Below are 27,441 nucleotides of genomic sequence, written 5' to 3'. Positions count from 1 at the left end.
AATACGAGAGAGGTAGGATTAGAATTGCATTTTAAAAAGATCACTCAAGGTATAAATGCAAGTGAGGGGTAAACAGTTTCACTGGTGGCTTGGACTACTGAATTAGATTTGGGTGGTGCCGCTAGGAAGGAGAAAAGTGGGAACATCCAAGAAATACTTAGAAGCTGAGCTCAGTAATTGGATAAGGGGTGAAAGGGAGAGGGAGAAAGCTGAGTCATTTTACACCCCCTTCTCTCCCTCACCCCCAGGTCTAATCATTTAATAAGTCCATTTAATTTCATGAACGTCTTCCCCGTCTGTCCCCTCCTTTTCATCCCCGACTGTCACTGGCCTAATTCAGCCTGAATCCTCTCTCCCTAATGATAAAGCAAGAGTCTTTCTGCCGTTATGTTTTTTGCTCTCCAGGTTGTCCTCCCTGCCATCTGAGCATATGAGTATGATCTAAGTAAAATGCAGACCTAGCCAAACTCAGTCTAAGCCCCATTGTCTTGTCATTGTGTCTATTACAGAACATAAAGTCCAATCCTTTCCGAGTCCGGTCCCAACATACTTTGCTAGCTTCTCCTCCCCTCCTCAGACCAAAGCTGCCCAAGGGGCATCACACCTGCAGGAGCCCCCCTCGTCACCTGCATGTTGAGGTAAATGTTCCTTCACAACCCTAAACCTTCATAAATGTAAATCATTTGCTTGTGTATTTATTAAATATACACGTGACTCATTCCTGAGAGGTCACTTGATCCTTTCATTGCCAGGAATTTGCCACCTCTTTCTATCTGGTAAATTCCTAGTGCCACATCAAGTTCCAGCTCAGATATCAAGTCTCTGTAGGCTTTTCTAACACTCTGACTCCTCAGATAGGATTAAATGCTTCCTCATCTGTGCTTCTAAAGCACTTTACACAATTCAGTCCTAGTACTTATTTCATTGTATTGCTATAGGCATCTAAGGAGGCACAGGCTAATGCAATCAACGAGTGCTCCTGACCTGGAAGCGTTGTTGGGAGGTTTAAATGGGATAATATATGTACAGTTAATAGTTCTTTTCTTCATCTCTTTCCTAATAATAGTAATAAAATCTGTATTACAATTTACAAAGCATAAACTTTGCTTGTGTTCCATACAATCTCTTGTTTTATCTGGGAATAAACCTGTGAGATAGGGATGGTACTATTATTTCTGTTTTATAGTTGCAGAAAGTGAAGTACAGAAGGGGAAAAAAGTAATAATGCAGATGGTTTAGTGGTATGCTTACCACACAAAAGTGCTCCATTGGTATTTGTTTAAATAGAATCAAGTTTTCTGGTTATAAAACCTGTGATCCTTCTATTAAACTACGCTACTTCTTCTAAGCTGTAGATAGTATTTTTTCAAGCGGCGGGTAGCCAATAATTATTGAGTAATAAATTGAATGAAATGGGAACAACCAACATGGGAGGGAAAAAGAGAAAAGTTCAGAGTACATTAGTAAGGATAAGCAGAGTTCTGTGATACTTGATTGTAATGTAAAATGTATTTCTCATCGTGGGTCTGGGTGAAAAGAAAGTATGAAAGCCAAAGCCCTGAGCTAGCACAATATCAAGTTCTAAACGAACGTTTATTAAATGAAATTATAGCACATATTTTGTATTGTTTTTATTTACCCTAGCTGTCTCCTCCATTGGTGGCTACTGGAGAGTAGAGATCATCTTTATTTTCCCTATTCTTAGTAGAATGCACTTAAATGAGTGTCAGATTAAAACCTGGATGAATTCATCAATGAATGAAGGCATTATATAGCTCAGTAAATATGGCTGCAAATGACTGCTGTTCTCTCTCTTTCCAGATTTCTTCCTATTCAATAGTGAGACCTGACACTAAATTGATAGTTTCTAAAAGCCCTGTCTCCGTGCCTGGGGGAAACAGTGAGGCCAAGAATTTGTACTCAAGAAGCATCACTTGTCCTTAGTTAACATGGTATCCTGAATGGCTTCAAAAAAGGGCTCAGAGGATGGGGCGGGGAGAGGGGCGGGCCGGAAAGAGATTTATTGACCTTAGTCAAAATGGCTGCCGTTGGCCTCGCTCTATGAGAATGCGCATGCTTAGTATTGTCCCCGCCCCTCCCCCGTGGCCCTGGTGCGCGTGCGTCGCAGTGTAGCGGGACAGCGCGGGAGGAATAAATTTCTCCGTGATTGGTTGGTGAAGGATTTCAAACTCGAGCTGGCGGCGCGGTGCTCCTCTGCCGTTGGGTGCAGCCCGGAGGGAAGCGGAGGGCTTCCCAGGTGGAGCCAGGAGGACTCGGCTGAGTGGGCTGCTGGAAGAGGTTCGTGTGGCGCTGAGTTTGGTAGGAGGGAGAGTGTCGGAATTGGGGAGCCGTGGCCAACGCGGGGCTCGGGGGGAAGGCAGCACCTACTGTCCCTCCACTGGAGCTCCCTCCGGGCCGGGAGCTGGAGCGGCCTGAATAGTTGGTGGCTGGGAGGGGTGGGGGACATCTTTCTTGGCGCCGTGTTTTCTGCAAAGCCGGGGCGTCTTTTTGAGGTAGTGGCAGGCTCCACCCCAAAGAAGTGACTCTCAGCTGGATACAGAGTTTGGAAGTTTTGGGGGTAAAACTCCCGTCCTTTTCGGAGGAACAGGGCTTTTTCGAAGGGGAAAGCCCTGGTATTTGAGAGGCCACTGAGGCTGGAAGTGGAGTCCTTTTCCCTTGTGGGCTGTGTGTCTATGCTGGCCTGGCCATGACGTGTTGTACTTCCCAGCCCAGCTCTTAGCCTTAGCAACAACAAGGCCTTACTTTTATACTTGCACATACATTTCTCTTCACAGGATCATTCGTAGGCGTGGGGTGTGTATAGATAGGAACGTGGGGTGGGTGGGAAGATAAGCCTTTTTTTTTTTTTAAAGAAATGTCATCATTTTCTTTGATGTGTGGGGTGAGCTTTCTGAGTTACTGAAAGTATTGAGAGAAGGCGCCTTTCCTATAGCTTAATCATTCAACAAGTATTTAAGTACAAGACAATCTTATTTGGCTTTAAAGGAACTTGCAGTTTATTTGGGGGTGATAGAGCTTAAAAAGATAACTGACCGGTGAACCTAGTAGGCCTTTACACTGTTGAGACCACTGTACATTATTAGTACAGCCCTTTTAGAAAATATTTTGGCAATATTTATCAAGAGCCATAAGTGGTTTTTACCCTCTGACACAGTAATCCCAGCCTTGGGAATCTATTCCAAGGAACATAGCCACCTGAAGAAAAACATTGCTCACATTGATGTTCATTCATTCAGTGAATATTTATTAATCCTTTGCCAAGTGTTGGGCACTGTTCTGGGTGCCAGTGGCTCAGCAATGAACAAAACAGACAAAAATCTCTGCGTTCTTGGAACTTACACTATTGGGGAGACAGACAATACACAAAATAAATAAGTTAATATATAAGTATGTTAGATGGAGATAAGTGCTTTGGAGCACAATAAAGCAGAGGAGTGTTGGAGGGAAAGGCTGCAGTTTAAAATAGGGTGGCTAGGAAAGACTTTACTGAGAAAAATGATGTTTGAATAAATACCTGAAGCAGATGAGGGAGTGACCATAAAAGAGGTTCCAGGCAGATGTAACTAAAAAACTGGAAATTACCTAAATGTCCAAAGAAGAAGACAGTTAAATCATTGTTCATCAACTTTGGAACTTAATGGAAACATGACAGAAAAAAAGCAAAATGGAATTATATATAGTCTATGAAATAAATGAGTGCATAATGGGCAAAGATTAGATAAGGAGGTGTGTATATAGTTGTTTTGGGTGGTGAGGTTTTCCTATGAAAAGTTTCACTATTAAAACATTAATTTTTTTGAACATTGAAAATTAACAGGATGAGGCAGTGTTTTATATTTGCCAAATAAATGTTGTAGATAATAAAGGAGAGATCATTTTGGACTGAAATGGGTAGGGGATGCTTCGGTGAATTGTTAAGACTTATACTAGATGTTGAAGAATGGAACACTTCAGAATAGGAATTCACAGAAAGTCAAAAAAAAAAAAAAGGAGAACTTAGTATACTGAACTGGTAATAATTTTCTGAAAAATAATCATTCAACTCATCCTTTATTTTAGTCTTCATGTTGGACTGAGGATGGTCTATTTACTCTTTCTGCAATTGGATTGCTCATAAGAACATTTGGTTTCAAGATATTCCTTCTGCCTGCCAGTTGTATCGAGGCTTTTGATGTGTGAAACAGAAGCTGGACATTTGGGATGAAGAATTGTTCGGAAATGCTTTCATAAAAGAATCCTATAGTATTAGGACTGTCTTAGGGAATGGTTTTCCTTAGCAGCAGAGAACCTGTATTGTTGATTTCTTGGGGGATCTCTGCATTTAGTGTTTGTGAGAACGTTTTTCATTAAAACTCTCAAGCAACCTTCCATTGCTTTGTCTTACAATATTTAACACCCTTGATACATCTAAAAAAGATGATGTATACATCTCTTAATAACGTTGTTTGTAGTGGGAGGAAGAAGATAGAGACTTCCCCCAGGATACTCTGCAGTGAAGATCTGTAGTAGTCTGTTATTCTGAAGGATGATGTCTGTCTCTTGGCTGGGTGATTGAAATTAAATTGGGGACTCAAAGCAATCACATCGAGCTGAGTGAGACTCTTTCCTGGTGATGCACAATTGCTCCCTTAGGGATACTCACAGATTGGGAATCTGTAACATAGTGACTTCTCCACCTCTGGGGCTTCTCATCAATAACAGCTGAGATTTTGTAGCACCTTTTTGTTTCAAGTGCTCCACAAACTGATTTCCTTGCTCCACACAGGGATCATTTCAGCTTTCCCGAAAGGCAGCTGCCTCTCTAGTGAAAAGTGACAGCTGTTTTACAGCTCCAAAGCAATGTACTACAATATGACTTTGTTTTTGTTTCCTTTCACATTAGTGTATCTCCTAGCTATGGAGCTAAATAATAAAGGGGGAGAAATAAAGAAGTATTCATGAGGTGAAAATGTGACCCAGCAGGAAAATTAAGACCATTTTCAGTTGACATTGAATAGCGTGAGTAACTTTTAACATTTCGAGTTACAATTTGGCTGAGATATCATGGTTAGTACTGATGCAGAGAGCTATTTTTGTCATCTATAAATAATTCCTGAGCGTCAGTTCTATAGAACATTAATAAAAATGCATGATGGTCCCCCAACATATAAAGAGAAGATTCCTGGTGCCTTTTTCGGATTACCTTACATAAACCTATGTTAGAAAGAAAAGTAACTCTTCTCAGATGCTACAAGTCTCGTGTAGAACAACTTGTTAAAGAACCTAGACCTGGTCAAATTTTGCTGTCTCCCCCATTCTTTTTGGTCTGGGTTCCAGCTATGATTTGGTAATCCCTATTCTAGGGTGTAAATAACTATCAGACCAAAGCAAAAACAAAAATTTCATACATGCTATAATACCCTACATTTTATAGTAAGGTTCAATTTATACATTATAAAACTTTTAAACTACATTAATTGATAATATTCTGTGAGGTGAATAGGACAAGTATTACTGTTCCCATTTATAGATGAGTCTCAGAAATTAAGTGACTTACCAAAGGTTATACAACTGGTAAATAGAAGAACTAAAACTATCCCAGCACTTCTTTTAGTCCCCACCTGCCCCCCTTTTCTTAACTGTTCTTTTTGTTTGTATCTGTATCACACATTAATGTTCAGGTAGAATGGGTGTGTGTGTGTGTGTATGTGTGTTCTCTGACTTTTATAAAATATTTTTAAATACTTAGTGTGTGTATGTGTAATACAGTAGTGCCAAATAAACGTAAGGTTTTCCCTCTCACATTTACATGGTAAAGTTAGAGTGCAAGGAGTGTGTGTCTGAGTGCCAACTGAGCAAAGGGGGGTGGGGGGAGATGAGTTGAAGTGAGAGGATGACCTGTCAGTGACAAGGGTTTGGTAAGAGCACATGAGAGAAGAGTCCCCAAGGTTTGGTGATTGTATCTGTGGGAAAGGGACTGACTTAAGGTGATTCTGAGATTTGGAACTGGGTGACCGGGAGAATGATAAAAATAAGGGAATCAAAATTGGGAGTCAGTAGGGTAAGGTCAGTGGGTAGGGTAGTTGACGCTGGACAGTACGTATTGCTTCATGACGGGATACATTGTAGAGGGTGTTATTTTGAGAAATGCGTTGGATGATTCTGTCATTGTGTGAACATCATAAAGTGAGTGCACTTACACACACCAGGGTTTCGTCTATGTCACACGGCCTGTTGCTCCTGGGCGACAAGCCTGCACAGTACGTTAGTACTGAATACTGTAGGCAACTGTACCACGATGGTTAGCATTTGTATGTCTAAACATAGTAATGATACAGTCAAAATACCATGTAAAAGATTAAAAATGGCACACCTGTATAGGGCACTTACCATAAATGGAGCTTGTAGGACTGGAAGTTTCTCTGGGTGAGTCAGAGTGAGTGGGGAGTGAGTGCAGGCCTAAGACGTGACTGTCCACTGCTGCAGACTTTATGACACTGCACACTTAGGCTGCGCTACGTTTATACATTTCCTTCTTCAATAATAACTTAACCTAGCCGACTGTAACTTTTACCTTACGTATATGAGGGGGAAAGATAGAACAGGGTCTGAAAATCAAGCTCAAAATCTCGGGGATGCAAATTGAGAGCTCCAGGATTGGCATTCGCGAGGCTGGGGCTGGCGAGATAAATGGGTGATTTGTCTGTAGAGATGTGATGATTGAAGTGGGGGCATTTGACCTGTTCTTCAGGCGGTTGGAGGGTTGAACTTTCGGCATGTCTGGTGTTGAGAGAGAAGAACAGAAAAATCCATAATCAAATTATTTGTGAAACTCTAAATCTGGAGACTCGGACAGTCTGGACAGTTAGGGCTACCCCTGCTGTTCACAGTACAGCGCTGGGAGTTCAGTGAAACAACGATCTCCTAGCTGCTACGTAGGCGGCAGGTCAGGGGAACAGTGTAGATCAAGGCAGTTCTGTGAGAGAACAGTTATATGAGGAGATGTTCCCAGATAGGTTCTCAGTGTGTCTTTAGAGTTTTCAGAATCTGGTTGTGTTTTCCAGAGAGGACCTCCCCCAACCCTGACTCCAGGGAGTAGTATGCGCCAAACGTTGGAAAGAAGAATAATGGACTAGAGGAACTTGAGAAAATAGGAGGATTTCTTTTAAAGGGGCAAAGGATCAGGTTCTTGTATTGTCATTGAAGACAAAAACTTTCTGAATTTTTTTTTAAACAACTAGTTTTTAGTTGTACTATGAAATTTTCCTTTTCCACATTCTTGGAGAGAGAAGTTTTCCTGTGTACTGAGCTCATTGCCTTGGAATCTCAGAATATAGATGAATGCTGAGATGATAGAAATCAATACCCCATATTAAAAGTGTCTTCCATTTTTACTGGGAGCCCAAGGAAATCATCATTTGAAGAAGCTATGAATGCACTGCTCCTGCGTCTGCCCTATAGCATTTGAGTATATTTGCCTGTTTTGTCATGTTGTTAAATCACGGGCATCTCCATGACTTCCAGATCCAGATCTCTTGCTGCCAGTTGTTTTGTTTTGTTTTTTAAAATATTTTATTGGGGAAGGGGAACAGGAATTTATTGGGGAACAGTGTGTATTTCCAGGACTTTATTGGGGAACAGTGTGTTTTTTCCCAGGACCCATCAGCTCCAAGTCAAGTTGTTGTCCTTTCAATCTTAGTTGCGAGGGCGCAGCTCAGCTCCAAGTCCAGCTGCCGGTTTCAATCTAGTTGAGGGTGGTGGGGGGGCGGGGGGGGGCAGCCCACCATCCCCTGGAGGGAGTCGAACCAGCAACCTATTGTTGAGAGCACGTGCCCTAACCAACCGAGCCATCCGGCCGCCGGGAGCTCAGCAGCAGCTCAGCTCAAGGTGCCGTGTTCAATCTTAGTTGCAGGGGGTGCAGCCCACCATCCCTTGCTGGGCTGAGAGCAAGCACTCTAACCAACTGAGCTATCCAGCCGCCCCTCTTGCTGCCAGTTTTAATCTATTATTTTAGTTGTCTTCTTAGTTTAGAGGAAGATCTTTGTAATACATTTGTTGGTCTGGTTGCTTAGCAGCTTGTTGTGATTATGTAGCTTGGAACAGACACACTGCCATTTGAAAATCTTGGTTTCCGGCCCTGATTCAGGTATATATTGCATCCAAGGTTGGAATTGAAAGCTTTTTTGCTGTTAGAACAATCATCATACAAGTACAAATGAATAATTCTGTAGCATTTAATAGAAAATATCTTTATGTTTATATATTCCTTTGTCCTTTGCAGTTTTTTTTCCTTGCTTGCCCTCACAGCATATGGTACAATCTTACAAACATTGTAAAATCACTAAACCTTCATAAAAGAGTTCTTCAAATCTTATTTAGAGATGAAATAAGAACCTGGACAAGAATGTTGAAGGGGTGATTAGGCGAAACCTGAGAAGAATCCTTGAATGGTATTTCTGAGGACATTCAGTTGTTAAATGAAATTTGATGTTTTATTTCATTTCCTTGATAGTTTTTATAACATCCAGTTGATGTCTTTCTTTCTTGACTGTTAAATGAAGGTCTTATTTTCTCAAAGTGTTCCCATTTAATGTCCATTCGGAACTGCCAGTAAGGATACCATTTTTTAATGTAATATCAGCAGGTCTTTGGAGGGGGAAATATGAAGCCTGAAATTCACTATACTGAACACAGTAGCAAATGAGTTTTCCTTTGCCCTCCTAACTGTGAAGGTGGTGTATTGTCTCCTCGATGCCAGAATGTGGCACAACATAAGCCTTTGCCTGTACTTAGTGTAAATGTATTAGACATAGTCCCTGCACGCAGCCCAGCGGAGAGCCGTGCACTACAGAAATAATTCTTGTGCTGCTGAGCTGGCGGTTTCGCCACTTCATCTCTTGTGTGACGTCATCTGTGGTGGTGGTAGGAAATGTGCTGACCATGTCCTGCGTTTTAAAAGACAGATACAACAGGGGTACTAGCTAAAAATGAAATTAAAAAAATAAACCTTTTAGGTTATGTTGAAGGTCTTCAAAGTCCAGAAGGATTCAAGTGGCAGAAGGTGTTGTTAATCAATAAACTTGCCTAAGAACCACATTTTATAGTTGGTCACTTAGTAATCAACTGACCTGCTTATGTCTAATTGCTTTTCTCTCAGCTCCATAGTGATTGTAGAAGGGAGGAAAAGAAGTAGGCAGCAAAGGGGTTATATTCAGAGGTCGGAAATGCTTTTCTAATTTTCAAATGAGTGTTAAACATTCCAACGTTATTTTTACAATAAGGATTACACAAAACATCAATTGTTGGCTTGAGATTCTTATAACGGTAGCTACAAATGGAAGGTCCAGATGTTAGTCACTGGTGACTGGACTGGATTGCTGCTGAATCTTTTGTCTGGGGGAGAAGGCAGGATCCCTAATGTATATTTGATTTCTTGGCAGAAAGATGGATACTGCGATGCTGAATTTGCGGAATCTGTTTGAGCAGCTTGTACGCCGGGTGGAGATTCTCAGTGAAGGAAATGAACTCCGTAAGTCATTCTGAGTTGGCCTGTGTGAAGAGAGGAAACGTATTTCAGAGTTGAGTTTTCTATACAGCTGAAGCGTGTTCCAACCTTAAAACTGTTTTTTATGTGGGTTACTTACAAAGAATGTGATGGTCACTTATCCCTGGTCAAAGCTTAATGGACACTCACTCTAAATAGTCACTTTCTTCTCTAGTTCTTAACTGGGTTTTAGTTAGACTTTTTTCATTATTAAGTTTCTTTTTTCACTAAACAGTTTGCATTAGTTGCCAATTTTTGTACCATGAACTGGGCAAAATCTACTGGATTTCCAGGGATGTTGCTTTTTTCTTTAGTAATTGTCTACATTTTTTATCCTGGGCCTTTTCTGTGTTCTATAGAACATTTTCAGTTGAAGAGGAAAAAAATGTCATAACTTCTTTCGAAGGAGAAACTATTCATCTGCTTTTACCTAGTTCATATATTTGATGTTTAGTAATAAAGGCTTGAGATTGGGTGGAGAGCTGGGGGGAAATGGAGATGGTGAGAAAATAGTCGTCTGGAAAGCAGATTAGTGAAAAACGAAGGTGGGGCTGGTAGCACTGACTTAAGCAATCTATGGGAATGATTATTATTATTATTTTTAAACTTTTATTTATTTAAGTGTGTTTTTCCAGGACCCATCAGCTCCAAGTCAAGTAGTTGTTTCAATGTAGTTGTGGAGAGCGCAGCTCACAGTGGCCCATGCAGGGATCGAACCGGCAACCTTGTTGTTAAGAGCACCATGCTCTAACCAACGGAGCTAACCGGCTGCCCCAACGGGAATTATTCTTTACCAGCTTCTCTTTGTGCTGCCATCCTCTCCTATTTAAGATTTTCATTAACACCTAATTTAGTAAGTGTTGTTCTTAAGTCAGCCTCATTGATGTAAAAATAAGGCAAGAACTATGTCTTAAACAAAAAATTCCTATAGTGCTTAGTATGGCATCTTGCTTATGCCATTCAATATTTCCTTTAATTTGATTGATGTTTTTAATAGCTCTTATCCACTTACAGGCCTTTCAAAACAGTATTCTATTTTCTCTCTCTAATAGCTGTTGCATGACCCTATCATCTGGTACCAGCTCAGTAACCATGATGGCATACTAATTAGGCTTCTCTCTGAGGTCACATCATCTTAGAAGATGAATTACTTTGCAGTCTAGTGGGGGAAGAGTATTGAACAAGAGATCTGAAAATTCAGGTTCATTCAGCAAATATTTAGTGAGACCCTATCACAGCCTCTAGCACAGGTGGAATGGAGTGCAAGGGGTGACTAAATGGCATCATGGAGAAAAGTAGGGTTTGAATTGAGTCTTAGACACAGGGTAGGATCCCAACAGACAGAAATGAAGAGGACATTTAGGGTCCGGGGAAGAGCCTGAGTGGAGGCCAAAGGGTGAGGGGCTTGAGGAGAATAAGAGGAAGGGGGAGGGACCTAATCAGAGCTGTGCTTTTGGAAGCTTATGCTGGCAGAGGGGGAGGTTGCAGGAAAGGTGGAGGCTGGGAGACTGAGCAGGACATGGTTGTTGGTGCTCAGGAAAGAGGCAACAGGAATCCTAAGTGGGATGGTGGTTGTGAAAATGGAAGTAAGGGGAAATGAGTGGACGAGATTGTGAGAATAAGATCTCTAGGAGGAGGCAGCTGGTAGGAGTGGGGGCAGAGGGCAGAGTCTGAGGTTTGGAGCCTCAGTAACTTGTGCTGGCTTTTAACAGTTATTTCTGTTTGTTTCTCTAGCTGTAACATAGAAATTTAAATGTCTGTTTTCTTTGTGGGAGTGCTGTGAGGATTTGTAGATAAAATGAGATACTAGTTGTGAAGATACTTTGGAAGTAATTATGCCAAAAACTATACAAGATATTTATTTCTATAGATACCCTTATTATATAAGCAAATTTATATCTTCCCATTGTTTTCTGTTATAAAATAGAGGTACATTTTGCCTCCATCTCCAAATCTCCAACTTGGAAAGTTGGCTTTCGAGGAACTCAAGTGGCTCAGTGTTTTCTAGACGGCAGAATCTCCTTTCTGCAGCCACCCCAGTCTCTGACCTCTTCTTTAGAACCTTGGAATTCTTCCCATGCCCAGGTATCCTGACTCCTTACCCTTGGGTTTCATCATAATTTCATTCTTTCTCCTTCTGGTAATTTTTTTTTTTTTAAGCTAAGTCCAAGGTTACTGAAAGATCAGAGTGAAGGTTAATATTCAAATAAAATGGCTTTAGTAGCATAGGTATTTTATCTTTGTTTTCCCCAATCTACATGATTTTTATCTTCTATTTTTATTTTATCATGAGCTGCCTGAACTTTCTCGATGATGTTGGTGTGTAAACTAGGAATAAATATAAGTTAATATTTATCAGATGCCTTTTGTATGCCAACACCAGGCTAGTTTGTGCTATGCTATATACAGTAGACAGTACTAAAATGTATGTGGTGTGGTGCCAATCTTCAAGAATATTGTACTTAAGTTTCAGAGGCAAGATTCTTTCTCATGAAACAGAAGATAATACAAGCAAGTATCAAAATACTATGCTTTGGGGAAGTATAGAAAAATTTAATGTGAGCAAATAGATTAGGAAAGGATTCATAGAGCAGATGAGACTAGAAAGACGGGTACATACAGAAGACTAGGTAGGGCATTCTATCTTGAGTACATAGCTGGATCCCAAGCAGGCAGAAATGAGCCTGGATCTGTTCTGGGGACAGACAAACTGGGTTCGCTTTGCATAGGAAGAGGCTACTGTGTAGTGGTGGGAGGGAAGTCTGATTAGATTGGTAAGATGGGCTTGGATGCCTGGAGTTTAAATTTGATCTCAACAATTCTTCATTCAGTGAAATTGAAGTGCCTACTGTGTGCTAGGCAGAGTGCAAGGCCCTGGATATAAAAGCAAGAGACACAGGGTCCTTGCCCTTCAGAAGCTTAGAGAGCAGTGGGGAAGACAACGGGCAGAGCCTGTGCAGAGGCCTCAGGAGGAGTGAGCTGAGCAAGCAGGATTTCTGGAACTGCGTTCATCTGCTGAATTATAAACCAAATCCTGATTTTTTAATTATTATTTTTTTTAATGAATCGAGGATTACCCTCAGTTTGTTTCAAGGAAATTTCCTGTCTCCTTTTTGTTAGGTGCATTTTATGATTTAATATATACACAACTTTTTTAAGGACGTAATTGGATTTTATAAATCTTTTGAGTGTGTGCTTACTTCATGACAGGGTCTAGTACCAGGTTGAATTGTGATGCACAAACTGGCGATACAAAGGGCCACATTTGTTGATCTTTAACATCAGAATTTTTCCTGGTCTGTGGTATAAAGTGCCTTTTTGACCCATCATAGCAAACTTAGTTCATAACAGAATTGTACATAAAAAGTAATAATTTAGTCACTTATGCAGGTGTGTTCTGGTTTTGGTCTAACAAACTAAGCTGAACAAGTAATTTAATCACTTGTACTATTAAAATAGGAACTCCTTCCTTGAAGTGAACTGATACTTTATTTGGGTTGGGTTCCATTGTCCAATTCACTTAGACCTGTAATGTATGCCAATTAACAACGAACAGGGATTAAACCCGAATTTAATAAGATTTACCAAAAAGGACTATTCTAAAGAATAAACAAACCAGCAAAATTAGGTTAAATGGAAATCTTTTCATTCTCAAGTTGTTTTTCAATTCTGTAAAATATTTGAGTGTAGCACTATATATTAAAACATTTAATGGACCACAGTGTGGGGCTAGAAAGTTCTTAGACTGTGTAGTTGCAAAGTGTGTTTCTTGTTCTTTATTTTTGAAATTGAAGTATTACGTACATCAGGAAAATGCACAAATCATAAGTGCACTACTTGATGAATTGCCAGAGTGAACATGGCTAAGAACCAGCTTTGGTTTTTAATTTTTTTCTTTTTGAATCTATAATGTTGAAATAATTTAATCTGCAAAGGGATGTATTGTTTGTTTTCTTTTTCTTTAAGGAGGAGAAACAACTTAGTAATACATTCCAAACTGTTGACTAAACCAGCATTGCATTTAAAATTCTTTGAATTATAATATATTTTATTTTTTTTGATCCTTGATATTTGTATTATCTAAGATAACTAGATCATAATATCCCGTTTCACTAAAATCTTCTGTTTGCTTAAAACTGGAGTTTCCTTATGTGTAAAACTTAGTTTCTGTAGATTGAATTGGTAGCCTAATTTTAATTTGTAAGTTTGAAATTGAGTCAAATTGTTAAAATTGCCATAAAAGGGCACTGTATTTTTTCTATACTGTTCAATTAAATTCAAATAGGTAAAGTGCCCTTACTACATCAGGATCTGCTAGTCTTATGTGCATTTGGCCTCGTTTCAGCTGTAAACTGGGTTAGTTTGACCAACAGCAGATGTACACCTTGGAAACTTCCTTCATGATACTATTGGAAAGTGATGCTTAGAGATAGATTGAGGTTAACTAGAAAATAGTAAGGCATTGTAGAAGAAAGTCTGCCGATAGCAGGTGATAAGGATGAGTGCCACCAGGGTTTTCATGCTTTGAGGTGCTGCCTTGGAGGTGCTGCTGTCTTTGCACACGTTGGAAGAGTCCACATTCCGTTGTCAGGGACTCACCCCGAGCTGGTATGAGCTTCTCCCTGTGTCTTTCCCACTGGAATGTTTACATACCCTTCAGGGCAGTGTTAAACAGCAAAAGCAAATTGGCTCTTTACTTTCAAATCAATATTTGTATAATTATATAGCTGGATGGGATTGTAGGCCTAGACATCTGTAATATTAATCTATATCTACTGGAGCATATTACAGCAGTTACATTTGAATTTGCTGTTTAATGTCTCTTTGGTGCAGCTATGCGTGACTCTAAAGGAGGCTGTTTTTGTTTTATAGCTGTAACTGTCCTGGTGCGTGACAGCTGCCCCAAAGGTATCCCCCTTTGATTGCCTTCTGTTCAGGAGCTTTCAGTGTTGGTGTTACATCTGGGGCCAGGTGACTAATGAGTTACTTATTCCACAGCAGATGCCACTGGCGAAGCCAAAGTAAGTGGCCTATTGAAACAGAAACTGCTCCCCACCAAACCCTCATCTAGAGTGATGAACATATATCCAGGATCGGCTCTTGGTTGTTTTCAGCGGGATTTGCCCATACTTTAGCTGGCCCCTTAGTTGTGTATCTGGAGTAAAACTAACCAGAGGACAACGCATTTATACTCTGGTTGGTGCTTGAAATATTAAAGTTTCCCCCCTTTGTTTAGAATTCATCCAGTTGGCAAAGGACTTTGAGGATTTCCGTAAAAAGTGGCAGAGAACAGACCACGAGCTGGGGAAATACAAGGATCTTCTGATGAAAGCAGAGACTGAGCGCAGCGCTCTGGATGTGAAGCTGAAGCATGCCCGCAATCAGGTGGACGTGGAGATCAAACGGCGGCAGCGCGCTGAGGCCGACTGTGAGAAGCTGGTGGGTCTGGTTATCTGGGCTAGAACTGTGGCGGGGGCGGGGGGCAGCAGCTCCTGATAAGGTTTCCACTTGCCACATACACCCAGTTTCTAATTCCACTTTAAAGAACTAAAATCAACCCGTCCGTTGACAACTTGTCCATCATTGGAGCCGAAATTGCAGCGTGGGCATCCTGTTCTCCATAGGTTGAAATTTAAATTTACTTCTGCTTTAGACTTGAAACTATTACTTAATAGACAAATTTCGAATGAGAATTCAAAGGACTGATATTAGAGGGGAGGGCAGGGGAATCCTAGCATTCTTGATCTGCCACAAGACAACTGGCCGTCTCTCATGCTACCCAGAATATCCTCATCCTTACGTGAATAGCTAGTACTTTGTCATCGATACAGGTACGACAGTTCTAAGTCTTTCCTGCACCAGTGCTCCTAATTCAGGGGAAAGCCTAGATGTATTCAACCAGTTGAGCAGCGTGGCTGACCTAGAACACTGATTCTGATGGACCAGGGCCGGTCATGGTACAAAGGAGAGCCCAACCCATCGTGGTCCAGTGTTAGATGCCTCAGTGAAGTTCACGCTGCCTGGTTCCAGTGCATCACAGCTCTGTATCCATTTTAATACATTTTCCTCCACCATTTAGGAAGGTGGGTGGATGCTTTGATCTGTAGAAGCAGCCAATAATTGTCCTGATAAAATGACACTGAAGTGTGTTTGCTATGCGCAATCTATTTTGGGACTCTCATTTTGCAATACTGTGTCCTCTTGGATTAGCCATTTGATCCAAAAGTCTTGTAGCAGAAGCCCCACTATTCTAGATGGAGTTCATTTTACTAGTCAGAAATCAGAGACACAGTCTGGGCTTGATGTGAATTAATATGCTATTGGTGTAGCAGCTTTCCTGAAGGCTCATTTGCATAATGCCGTATTTTAGTGTCGTCTGGCCTGCCCATCCCATACATATGAGGTGAAGCTTTCTCCCCTGGTTAGTTAGGATGTTTTCCTCTGCTTTGGTCTGTAGGAGAGACAGATTCAGCTGATTCGCGAGATGCTCATGTGTGACACATCTGGCAGCATTCAACTAAGCGAGGAGCAAAAATCAGCTCTGGCTTTTCTCAACCGAGGCCAGCCATCCAGCGGCAATGCTGGGAACAAAAGGTGGGGGAACTGCATCTGTTGTTATCTGATCACAAGTAACACAGCTGTCAGAAGTTCTTGTTATCTGGACTCTTAAATATACTGCTTCTGGAATGTGTGCTGAATAAAGCCGAAAAAGGCTTTGGAGGAAGGGTGGGTGGGACATAAAGGCACAGGGGCCTCCCTATTTTATTTTGTCTTTTTAATCTTTCCTTAGGATGTTGTTTCAGCATGGGTAAAATTTTGATGTTGATGCTAAACTGCACATCAATAACTAATCCTACAGATTGCTCAGAAACCTAACGGTGGAAGTGGCAGCTCAGCAATACTTTCAGCGTTTTCTCTCCAGAGAGCTTTTGTAGCTCTTCTGGTTGAGAGAGGCCTTCTGTGAGCCAAGAGCAGGCAATAATTTTGGTTCCACTGCATCCCTCTTCAAAATAGTCTCAACCAAGCTTTGAATTTAACACCCCCAATACAATACATAGGGAAAGGTCAGCACTCTTAGAGCTATTTATTTTGTTGCCTGGTTGTTTTCCGGGGACTCTGTATAACTAAGAAGATGTACAGGCTTAATTTCTTATAAAGCTAATGCTGGGTAATACTCTCTCTTGTAGAAAGCAACCACAATTGGGATCAAATTAAACTTCACTCTTCTGCCTTGTGAATTTTTAGTAGCCTGTAGTACAAACTCAGCAGGGAATAGCACCCATACCCCTTGACTGTAATTTTCTGCTGCAGTTATAAGACCTTTGCTGAGAAAGCAACTGTGCTGCGTGTGTACTCATACACATACACACACTCCGCTATGAAACTAAAAAACAACCCACCACAGCTAGGATTGGAGCTTGTGGTTCTCTCCATAGGGAAGGCATTGCTGTGAAATTGGCTGACGTTCCTGAGCAGTGGGACTTGTTCTGGATGCTGGTGGATTTCACCCTCCACGTCTTCTGTGTCTAACACTGTGTTGTTTCATTCATCTAGACTGTCAACCATTGATGAATCTGGTTCCATTTTATCAGATATCAGCTTTGACAAGACTGATGAATCGCTGGTAATGAACGTTTGATCTCTGAGAATTATCTATATTCCCGCTCCCTCAGGAAGCTCTCTCCTGTCCTCTCTTCTGGAATTCCTTTATTACTGTGTTATTAGTTGATGTATTATAGGTACTGAGCTAGCATTTTAAAATATAAATCCACACAAGCTATAGGAGACTGGCATAGATATTTTAGTTAGATATTTTAGTTTCTGGATGTGAGACTATAGAATTCAGGATTTGGCATGAGGTTACATTTATGTAATGGATCTGTGAACTGCATGTACTAATTGATTATATCTTGACTTATTAAAGCCCCAGCTAGCAACAAAAAAATTAGCAAGACTCAATCCAGGCAGGGCTTGTTTGCTGCTCCTCGGTAGAATAGACTTGTGCCTTATTTCTGAATTATTTTGGTTCATGAGGAAAACTTAGTTATGCTTCACAATTAGAAGGAAAACCAGTGCTCTGGAGCTTCAGCCAGAAAACTGATGAAAGTTTCCAGGCCCCGTATAATGCTTTGATCAATAACGGTTAAGGTGTCTAAACTCTGTTACCCTACTTTTGTGGGACAGCACCCTTCTCTCAACTTATGGTAGTGTTTCTGCATGAAAGATCATCTCCTGATGTTTCAGTTTTGAATGTTCAGGAGACTGATAGTTTATTGGTTTATGCATCTTTCCTGTTTTACTGGCTGAGAGCTAGTAAACAAAACAATAAATCAGGAAGTTATTGTTGGTGGTTGGTTTTCTAATGATAGCAGAACAACTCAAAACTACTTGTTACGTGGGCTAGGAGTTTTCTCTGTTCAAATTCGTGTTTGACTAGGGAGATAATTGCCATTTTATAGATATAAGTGATAGGAATGATACAGAAAAGTCTGGGCTGTATAATAAAACTAGAACTTATTATTAGCTGATTTTGGAGCTAGACCTATGACATGATATCTGTTGTAACTGAAGCTGAATCAAACAGCCAGTAGCTAAATGACTTGACCATGAGTTGGAGAGGTTAAATTTATTCATCTGAGCTACTATTTGCTATATACAACTGTTTCTAGATTTTGTTTTCAGGGATTATCAAGAGTAAGGAAGTCACAGGGAGCTACTAAAAATGAATGCAGATGGTTAAAATAAATGAAGTGAAACTAAACCACAGTAAATGACAAATAATTCTTCAGTGGTGAATATGTCTTTTAGGGCCCAAGGAAGAGGGATGATTGAGAGACGTAAAACCTGAACTAGAACTTTTTAAGTGGCTGTGTTGTACAGAACATCTGATTAGACAGTAGCAATCCCTTAAGAGCAAGAATCACATCTAAGACGATCAGTGTAATGCCTAACATTCTGTAAGTTCTAAAACTAATTACAAAAATAATCAGAAACAAAGGACCAGGCTCTGGAGATAATCACGACAGAAGTTGATTCTTTAACCTTTTCTTGCCTCTGTGGTATTGATTCCTGATTCTATTATAATAGCTTCAATTTTGGAAAGAAAGCATGTTCTTTATTCTTTAGCTCTGTAGCTGCAACACTTGCGACCCTCCCTTCCCCCTCTCCCTGAATTGTAAGTTAGGTAGTCTGACTCAAGAAGCCTTTAAAGTTCTCTGTAAATTTACTTGCACAGGGTTTAGGGGAGGCCTAAGCAAAGAAAGAAATTAATGCAGTGTAATTATCAACAGGATTGGGATTCTTCTTTGGTAAAGACTTTCAAACTGAAGAAGAGAGAAAAGAGGGTATGTATGGTTTTGTTTAGTTTTTTTAAATTTTTTTTTTTAACAAAGTTACAGTAAAAGAATTTTCTCTGGAAATTCTGCCATGACACTGTATTCCTGACATGTTGCCTTAGCCATTGTGAAACACGTTACAAATGAATCATGCTGGGGGGCAGTATTAGTGTTCCTCGAGGTAATAACTCAGGTCAGAATCCTGTCCCATTTCACTGTCTGGGCCGCTGTCACTTCATTCATTGAATGGAAAAAGATATACTTAAGTTTGTTTGGAGTTGTCGCCTGAATTTTTACGCAGGACTTTTGTGCTCTCATATAAGCTTCAGATGAAATGTGTGTATAATGGGATATACAGAGATCTAGCTGCGTGTTTGTTTAGGTACTTAATATGTTTCCAAAGACTTCATGTTCTTAGATAGGATTACAGCTCTACTTTTCCTGGTGCTGTCATCTAAATTTTTCCAAAGCTTGCTTGTTTCTTCTAGGGCACTGAAGGCATTTTTGTGTTGATACCACTTAAGCTTCATGTGGAAATAGGCAATGAGAGAGAGCACACTGTTTGTTACTTACCTGTGGCCCTGAAACCTAGGGCTTGTATCCAAGCTGTCTAATGGAATAATTTTATCTTCCGTGCTTCAGATCTTCTACTTGGCATTAAACTTGTTGTTCGCCCCCTCTCTAGCGTTCCAGTAGCCGACAGTTCATCGATGGTCCCCCTGGACCTATAAAGAAGACTCGTTCCATTGGCTCCACAGTCGACCAGGTAAGAATAGTCAGGCCAAGGAAATTATGGTCTTGAACACATCAAAGATTCATGTCTCCGAGCATTAAAAATTCTGAGTCACCATTGCAGTGTTGTTTTGAGAGAGACATTTGATGAGTTTTTTTTATGTAATAGGATCCTTATCATCCATAAGAATGGAATTGTTCAGATTAAATAAGCAACTGTCAGCTTTATGTTTGATTCTTAGTTGCTTGTATGTATACTCCTGTGACTTGTATTTTGTATTTATGTTCTGAAGTATGAGATTTCAACTTACTAGTGTTTCGGGCTGGGACCGTAAGTCCTGAGCAAGACTCAGGAATTTTTCAAGCACTCCAAAACACCCTATAGTGGAGGGGAGATTAGGTTCAAATGTTCATCCTTCCTTCATTACTACTTTTGTTTCAGGGCAATGACTCCATAGTTGCAAAAACTACTGTGACTGTTCCCAATGATGGCGGGCCCATTGAAGCTGTATCCACTATTGAGACTGTGCCATATTGGACAAGAAGCCGAAGGAAAACAGGTCCATTGGGTTTGTGGCTGAATTGCCTGTGGAAAACAGCTGGTGAAATTGGGGGAGAATTGGTTTCTTAGAGCCCTCGGGAGGCGGGAATGGGCCGTGTTGGGTCGTCTCTCGCTGCTGCTTACCGAGGGCCAGGGCATGGATTGTGTCCAGCTCTCCCCTGGGCCTGCTAGCCTGGCTTGCGCCAGTGGTGTCTCACTTGTCATTCCTGAAATGGTTTTCTTGTATAGCTGTGACCACATCCCTTCTGGTTATGGCCACACATGACTGATTATCTACCAGTCATATTAAAACTAGGGTTAAAATTCAGAAGGAACAATATACTGAAGACTTCCGCTTATTCTCTAGGTACGTTACAGCCTTGGAACAGTGACTCCACTTTGAGCAACAGGCCGCCGGAGCCGAGAACTGAGACAGACAGTTCCGGCACTCCACAGAGCAACGCGGGGATGCGTCTGCATGACTTTGTCTCCAAGACGGTAAGTCTGTGATCGCCCCTTCTTCTCGTGGACACCTTTAATTTTTTCATTGTGAAAATAATATATACCAGGAATAAATTTAAATACTTTGGTGTTATTTAAGTTAAATGTTGAATTTCCTTCCTCCTTCCCACCTCACCCCTCAGGGGTCACTACTGGTTATAGAGGCTGTGTAGCTTTCCATTCTGTGAGGAATAATATTAAATGAAAAGAAAGAAACTTTTCAGAAGCAGTTGTTTGTGCTTTTTAGTGACATATATTTATGTGTTATGTTTAAATAATAGCATGTTTTTACTTTGTCCCATTTGATTTCCTCATAAACACCCAAGCAGATGGGCAGCTCAGAGGCGTTAACTGACTTGCTTGAGCCACATGACAGTGAGTGGCAGCGAACATGGAATTTCTGACTCCTTGTCAGCAAGTGCTCCCTTCTAGCTGGATGGCCATGCAAGTTACTTAGCCTCTTTTTGCTTCTGTTTCCTGATCTTAAAGAAACCAAAACCTATTTCATGGGATTATTGTGAGAATTACAGAAGCAAATATGTATAAAAGGATAGGAAGTTGTTCAACACATGCTAGGTGCTTAATAAATGCAGGTTGGTGGTGCTGACCATTTTCTCTTTCATACCACTCTGTCCCTTCTGCCCCGTCTCGTCCTCAGGTTATTAAACCCGAATCTTGTGTTCCATGTGGAAAGCGGATAAAATTTGGCAAGCTGTCTCTGAAGTGTCGCGACTGTCGCGTGGTCTCCCATCCGGAATGTCGGGACCGCTGCCCCCTTCCTTGCATTCCTACCCTGATAGGAACACCTGTTAAGATCGGAGAGGTATGACCTACGGGCGCCATCGTGGTGTTAGGGCTCCGGTAGCTTTTCCAAAGCTGAGTGTCAGTTGTGGTTCTAAAATTAATGATGCCAAGTATTTTTCCTTCCATGAGTAATGAATTGAAATTATAAAATGTTAACTTCCAGCAGAGTCCTGTTTGGGTTTGTCTGTTTCGTAACCTTTCTAAACCAAAGCCCTTCCCTTACCTGCCCTCCCTCCCTCTTTCTCTCCCCCTGCCTTCTTCCCTTTTCATCCTTCCTCCTTTTCCTTCCCTCGCTCCCCTTCCTTTTCTCCTCTTCTCTCCTCTACACTCCCCTTCCCCTCCTATCCTATTTGGTATTTTGTAAAATTTGAAACATACAAAAGTAGAGAGATTAGTATAACTAACCCCTGGTTCCTATCATTCAATTCCCACAATTACTAATTCATGTCCAATCTTGATTTATCAGTACTCCCATCTCATCCCAGCCCTGTCCAGTGAATTATTTTGAAGCAAATCCAAGCCATCATATAACTTCATCTGTGAATATTCTTTCCCTTACTTTAGAGATATTTCATATTAGGCTTAAGATTAGGTTGCTTATTTCTAAAAATCGATTCAATCCATTAAGAAATTATTTATTGCACAAGCAACATTAGCAAGAATCAAAACAAAATGACTAAGCTGCTATCCAGCCCCCAGCAAACCAAATGTTATTTTCCCCCTAATCTTAAGAGTTCTTATCTGTGCAGAATAGTTTTTACAAATTTTCTGTGCTCTGCTATATTATAGTACAATGGAGTTCTTTCCTATAGGTAGGTTTGTGTCACAATCAAGTGAATTGTGTTAATTTTTCTTATTAAGAATAATTTAAAAGGTTTTCTTTTTTTAGGGGAACAAATCAGTTTATATTAAAGGCCTTAACTGTAATCTCATTATTGCTTTCTGATGCCCTTGAGTAGACGCGAAGCAGGGACGGAATTGTAGCTAGTGGTTTTATTACTTGTTCATGAAGCGTTTGGTGTCTATGACCATAAATCTGTCCTGGTGTGGAAGTAGGAAAAATAATTGAGAGTCTCTGTTCTAATACATGCTTTGGGACTAGGAATTTAAAAGTAGGCATGATGTCTCAGCCTGAGTATCAGTCTGGAGGTGGTTCTTCCCAGGGGTCTAGATCTGCTGGTCTAAGTGGTGTAAATAATCGTTTAAAACTTCCCCTTTTCAGGGAATGCTGGCAGATTTTGTGTCCCAGACTTCTCCAATGATCCCCTCCATTATTGTCCACTGCGTAAATGAGATTGAGCAGAGAGGGCTGACCGAGGTAAGAGTGAATCCTAGAAGAGGGCAAATTTGTTACCTGTGTTAACAAGTAGGAGCTTCTTAACTGAAGGTGTCATCTTGATAATAGACAGGCCTGTATCGGATCTCAGGCTGTGACCGGACAGTAAAAGAACTGAAAGAAAAATTTCTCAAAGTGAAAACTGTCCCCCTCCTCAGCAAAGTGGATGACATCCATGCTATCTGTAGCCTTCTGAAAGACTTCCTGCGAAACCTCAAAGAACCCCTTCTGACCTTTCGGCTAAACAAGACCTTCATGGAAGCAGCAGGTAAGGGCAGATCTTAATACTTGAGTGTGAGTCGCTCAGCGATGGATTTTTGACTCTTCTGTTTACGCCTGGTAAAGTGCCTGAAACATAGTAGATGCTCAGATACTTTGATGGATGAATAACTACGTGCATGTTCCCCATGCCTGTCTTCTTTGTCTAGACCAGGGGTGTCCAAACTTTTTTCAACGTTTTTTACCAAAGGCCATACGCGGTAAAATACACAAACAGCCGGGCCACTCACTCGAGGTGAAGAACGTATTGCCTCACCTGGTTTATTTAAGTAAACTAAATATATTTTTGGAATTTGCTGCGGGCCAATTAACAATGGATCATGGGCCGCAGTTGGCCCGCGGGCCGCAGTTTGGTCACTCCTGGTCTAGACTGTCTAGGGCACTGACAGGTTTTTTTTGTTGTTGCTTTTTATTGTTGTTTGGTCAAGTATTAGGTTGTCCTTTTGAACTTGGAACCATCTTTCATTCCTTTCCCTCACATTCCACATTTAATCCATTGGCAAATCTTGTCAGCAAAGGTCTTGTAAAATATATCTTAAATTTGAAATTTGTCACTCCTACTACTACCACTCTTAACAGCTCTTACCCTTGAGTGATATAAGAACCTCCTGATTTTCCTTTTTCTACCCTTGCTCTCTACAGTATGACCCTCACACAGTAGCTACAGTCGTCCTTTAAATATTTAAATTAGATGATGTCCCTTCTGTCGTCAGTATCCTCCAGTGGCTTCCCTTCACCCTCGGAATAAAATCCACAGTCCTCAGCATGGCCCAAAAGGTCCTACATGATTTGGCTCTTGGTTATGTTTCCAACATCATTGCCTTTTATCCTCTTCCCTTCTTTTCTTCCTTTCCAGTTACAGTGGAATTCTTAGAACATACAAGCTTACTCCCTCCTGAGGCCCTCACATTAGTTGTCTCAGCCTGGAACGATGATATTTGCATGATTTGCTCCTTTATTTCTTTCAGGTTTCTTTTTGGATATCTTGTCCTCAGAAACACCTTTCCTGACCACTTTGTCTAAAATAACAGCTCCCATTACATTCTAGCTTCTTGCCTGCCTTCTTTCATTGCATGTATTACTATCTGATATTTGCTTTTTGACTCACCCTTCCAGTAATACCCGGCACATAGTAGGGTCTTATACATGTTTTATGAACGCATACCTTCTTGATAGTTGTAGTCACAGCCATTGTGTGTCTCCCTTCCTAGCTTGTGGGTTGCTAGCTGCTTTCCCTAACTGCAAGAGCTGGCTTTTTCTAAGTTCTGATTTTTAATATTGACCTGTTGGCCAGTATCCTGCTTGTTAATGACACTAGAGTCTGATGCAGTCATGTACCTAAGCAGAAGTCTCAGAAGCTTACTGTAGATGAGGCTTTGTGGTCGATAACTTGGAAGCCCGCTGTCAAGGGAAAGAAGCCCTAGGCCTCTTGGTGCTGTCCTTTCATTTACAGAAATCGCAGATGAGGACAACAGCATAGCTGCCATGTACCAGGCTGTTGGTGAGCTGCCCCAGGCCAACAGAGACACATTAGCTTTCCTCATGATTCACTTGCAGAGGTGAGCGCCGCGGAAACTGGTTTCTGGGAGTTAGGGAATTTTCCAAGGGGAAGATCCTGTGGGTTGGGTGTTAGGGAAGGAACGTGAGGGGTGAATTGTTTTCTTGGAGAACTTACATTTTGGTCTGTGTTTAAGTGGAGGAACAGGTCTTCTAATTGAATGCTCTTTTGCTTAGAGTGGCTCAGAGCCCAAACACTAAAATGGACGTTGCCAATCTGGCTAAAGTCTTTGGCCCGACAATAGTTGCCCATGCTGTGCCCAATCCAGATCCAGTGACAATGTTACAGGACATCAAGCGTCAACCCAAGGTAGGCAGGCACGTATGTGGACGAACTCGTGTAACCTGATAACCTGGGAGACGGGTAGGAGGGAAGGCCTGAGCTTTGGAAGTTTGCTAACATATTAGGTGGCCTGTAGGTGGTGGAACGCCTGCTTTCATTGCCCCTGGAATACTGGAGTCAGTTCATGATGGTGGAACAAGAAAACATCGACCCCGTGCATGTCATTGAAAACTCAAATGCCTTTTCAACTCCACAGACACCAGATATTAAAGGTAAGGCCTGAGTGGTGCTTTTTAAAGAAACCGCTTCCCCCTCCACGTTTGGTCACGTGTCCTCTCCCTGCCTTTGCTAGAGTTGTTTGAAATCCATGTTCTTCAATAAAAACTAAATTCATTTTGAGAATTCTAACATTAAAGGAAAATTTGTACAGGTCTACCACCCTGACTTTCCCCCCGCTTTTGTTATGTTCTTCCTTCTTTACACACATGGATATCTTTTAAATTATAGATATAATAATTCAGATATAATTTATTCTTATTGTTTTTCTTGATATGTTTTATCAATTTGATTTCTTAAAAGCTTTTGCGAGTTTGTGTTGCCACCAAAAATGTATGAGGCTGGTTTCATTCCAACCTCATTGGCACTGGAGACCTGTTCTTTCATTATTAAGTTCTTTTCAAGGGAGCGTATTATTTTTTCCGAGTATAGGTAAAAATCAAATGGTCAGATGTTAGATGTTAGATAATCAGGAAGTGAATATCAGCTATTAATTGAGCAGTTGCCAGCATAATTCAAAAGATATACTGGTGTGTTACACCGTGGTGATAAAAATGATCTCTGCTAGGTCTCTAACCTTAGCTCTCAAGTGCTTCACAGGGATTTCAGCTTAAAATAAGAGTGCTTTCTTTTTTCCTCCGCCTTTAAAATATGTCTTAACTTGGACTGAAGTGAGTTTACTGGGACCCGTGACCACGCCTGAACACCAGCTTCTCAAGACTCCTTCGTCCAGCTCCTTGTCGCAGAGGGTACGCTCCACCCTCACCAGGAACACGCCCAGGTATGGGGATTGGCCTGCTTGGGAAATAAAAAATAACTGCTGCCTCAGATTGCTTTCCCATCATACTGAAGCTTATTGAAAGAGAGAGTGAATCAGATCTTAACTACATAGCAACCAAACTCTAAAAGGAAACCTGGAGCCATAAAGATCCCCCTTTTTAAAGAGTCCCCTCTCTCGTCTCAGGTGACAGAGTAGCTTCCCAAGCAGTCGTTGACGGTTTTCTAGTTTTAGTTCATTATATCAAGTCATGTTATACTTGTTTATGTACCATTTTCTGTAGAATACTTTTCCAGTTCATTCTCTTTTTCTTTAGGTTTGGGAGCAAAAGCAAGTCTGCCACCAACCTAGGACGACAAGGCAACTTTTTTGCTTCTCCACTGCTCAAGTGAAGCCACATCTCCTGTCAACTTCCCAGCGTTTCCTGACTGCGAGGAAGGGTGCACCTGTACTCTCTGCTCTTGCAGCCTCCTGTACTCAGTACTACTTTTAGCATTCTCCAGGCTTTTAATCAAGTTTAATTGTGCATGGGGGTTTTATTAAGACTATATATATCTTCCTCTCCTTCTCCTCAAGTAACATAAGATCAACACCTTGTGCTGTCATCGTTGGGAGCTTTTAGATGGGAGATCTTCACAGGGGTAGAGGGGTAGTATGGAATTCATTATGATTCTTTTGGGGGCTGAAGGGGGCCTCTTTGGCTTAAAGCTAAATGCTGCTCACGGAATGGCCTTTCTCTGATACTTAGAACTAATTTTCATGAGACAATGACAAGCCCTACCTCTTTAGTAAGACTGATTTGTCTCAGGGTGGGGGGTGGGAGGGTCGGGTAAAGAAAGGTTTAGATACAGGATTTCGGATGGCTCCTTCTGAGACTTTGGCTCCCATTATGAACTGAGCTATAACATGGAGCCTTCATAACAGTGGGATTAGGGTGAGGACAGAAGTAGTGTGCTTAGCTTGAATTTGGATTAAGTTTAATAGTGTTACGTGCCACAACTTTGTGAAAGTGACGCTACAACTTGTATTTATCTCTAATTGGCCTCTGGCTGGACTTCGAGTTTGGTTAGGGTCAAAGCCAGTTTGTTCTTAAGTTGAGTTCATTCTGATGCCACACACACACACACGCACGCACGCACGCACACGCCCGCCCCGATCCGTCAGAGCCCTAAAGGTCACTATGCTGTCTTTTGGCATCCCAACTAAGAATTGAGAGGAGGCTAGAAGGGGAGGGAGATTGTCGATATTTTGTGTGGCAAGAAGAGCCACAGTCATTTTGTCTTTGCACTTTGGATGCTGAAATCTTCCTGTGTAACATAGCTACATCTAGATAAATATGAGCTTTTTCTTCTATTAAAATTATTTCCAGTGTCTATATAAAAATGCTTTCTTCTATAGAATGTTTCTGACCTTGTCTGTAAAACACATATTTGGAATAATATTTGGAAAAAAGTAAATAGTTTTTTCAAAATGAA

General features: G+C 41.1%; 1 protein-coding gene across 6 annotated transcripts; it reads left to right on the top strand.

Annotated features, from left to right (window-relative positions):
- The first annotated feature begins 2,149 nt into the window (after window positions 1-2,149).
- Window positions 2,150-27,441, top strand: RACGAP1 (Rac GTPase activating protein 1). 6 transcript variants are annotated; one of them, XM_033118689.1, is made up of 17 exons: window positions 2,150-2,298; window positions 9,441-9,529; window positions 14,781-14,983; window positions 16,002-16,138; window positions 17,099-17,168; window positions 18,835-18,888; window positions 19,565-19,645; window positions 20,054-20,171; window positions 20,520-20,650; window positions 21,312-21,476; window positions 22,680-22,775; window positions 22,863-23,061; window positions 24,526-24,631; window positions 24,807-24,939; window positions 25,049-25,184; window positions 25,861-25,969; window positions 26,283-27,441. In XM_033118689.1, the coding sequence occupies exons 2-17, from the start codon at window positions 9,445-9,447 to the stop codon at window positions 26,356-26,358; spliced, it is 1,899 nt and encodes a 632-aa protein (XP_032974580.1). In that variant the 5' UTR covers window positions 2,150-2,298; window positions 9,441-9,444; the 3' UTR covers window positions 26,359-27,441. The 6 variants fall into 6 exon arrangements, with proteins under 6 accessions (XP_032974580.1, XP_032974583.1, XP_032974581.1 ...); XM_033118692.1 differs by having other exon boundaries at window positions 2,156-2,298; window positions 9,445-9,529; XM_033118690.1 differs by having other exon boundaries at window positions 2,156-2,319.

This window comes from Rhinolophus ferrumequinum, chromosome 10 (assembly GCF_004115265.2).
Source record: "Rhinolophus ferrumequinum isolate MPI-CBG mRhiFer1 chromosome 10, mRhiFer1_v1.p, whole genome shotgun sequence".
Classification (NCBI taxonomy): domain Eukaryota; kingdom Metazoa; phylum Chordata; class Mammalia; order Chiroptera; family Rhinolophidae; genus Rhinolophus; species Rhinolophus ferrumequinum.
This window is presented reverse-complemented; position numbering and strand designations above follow the sequence as displayed.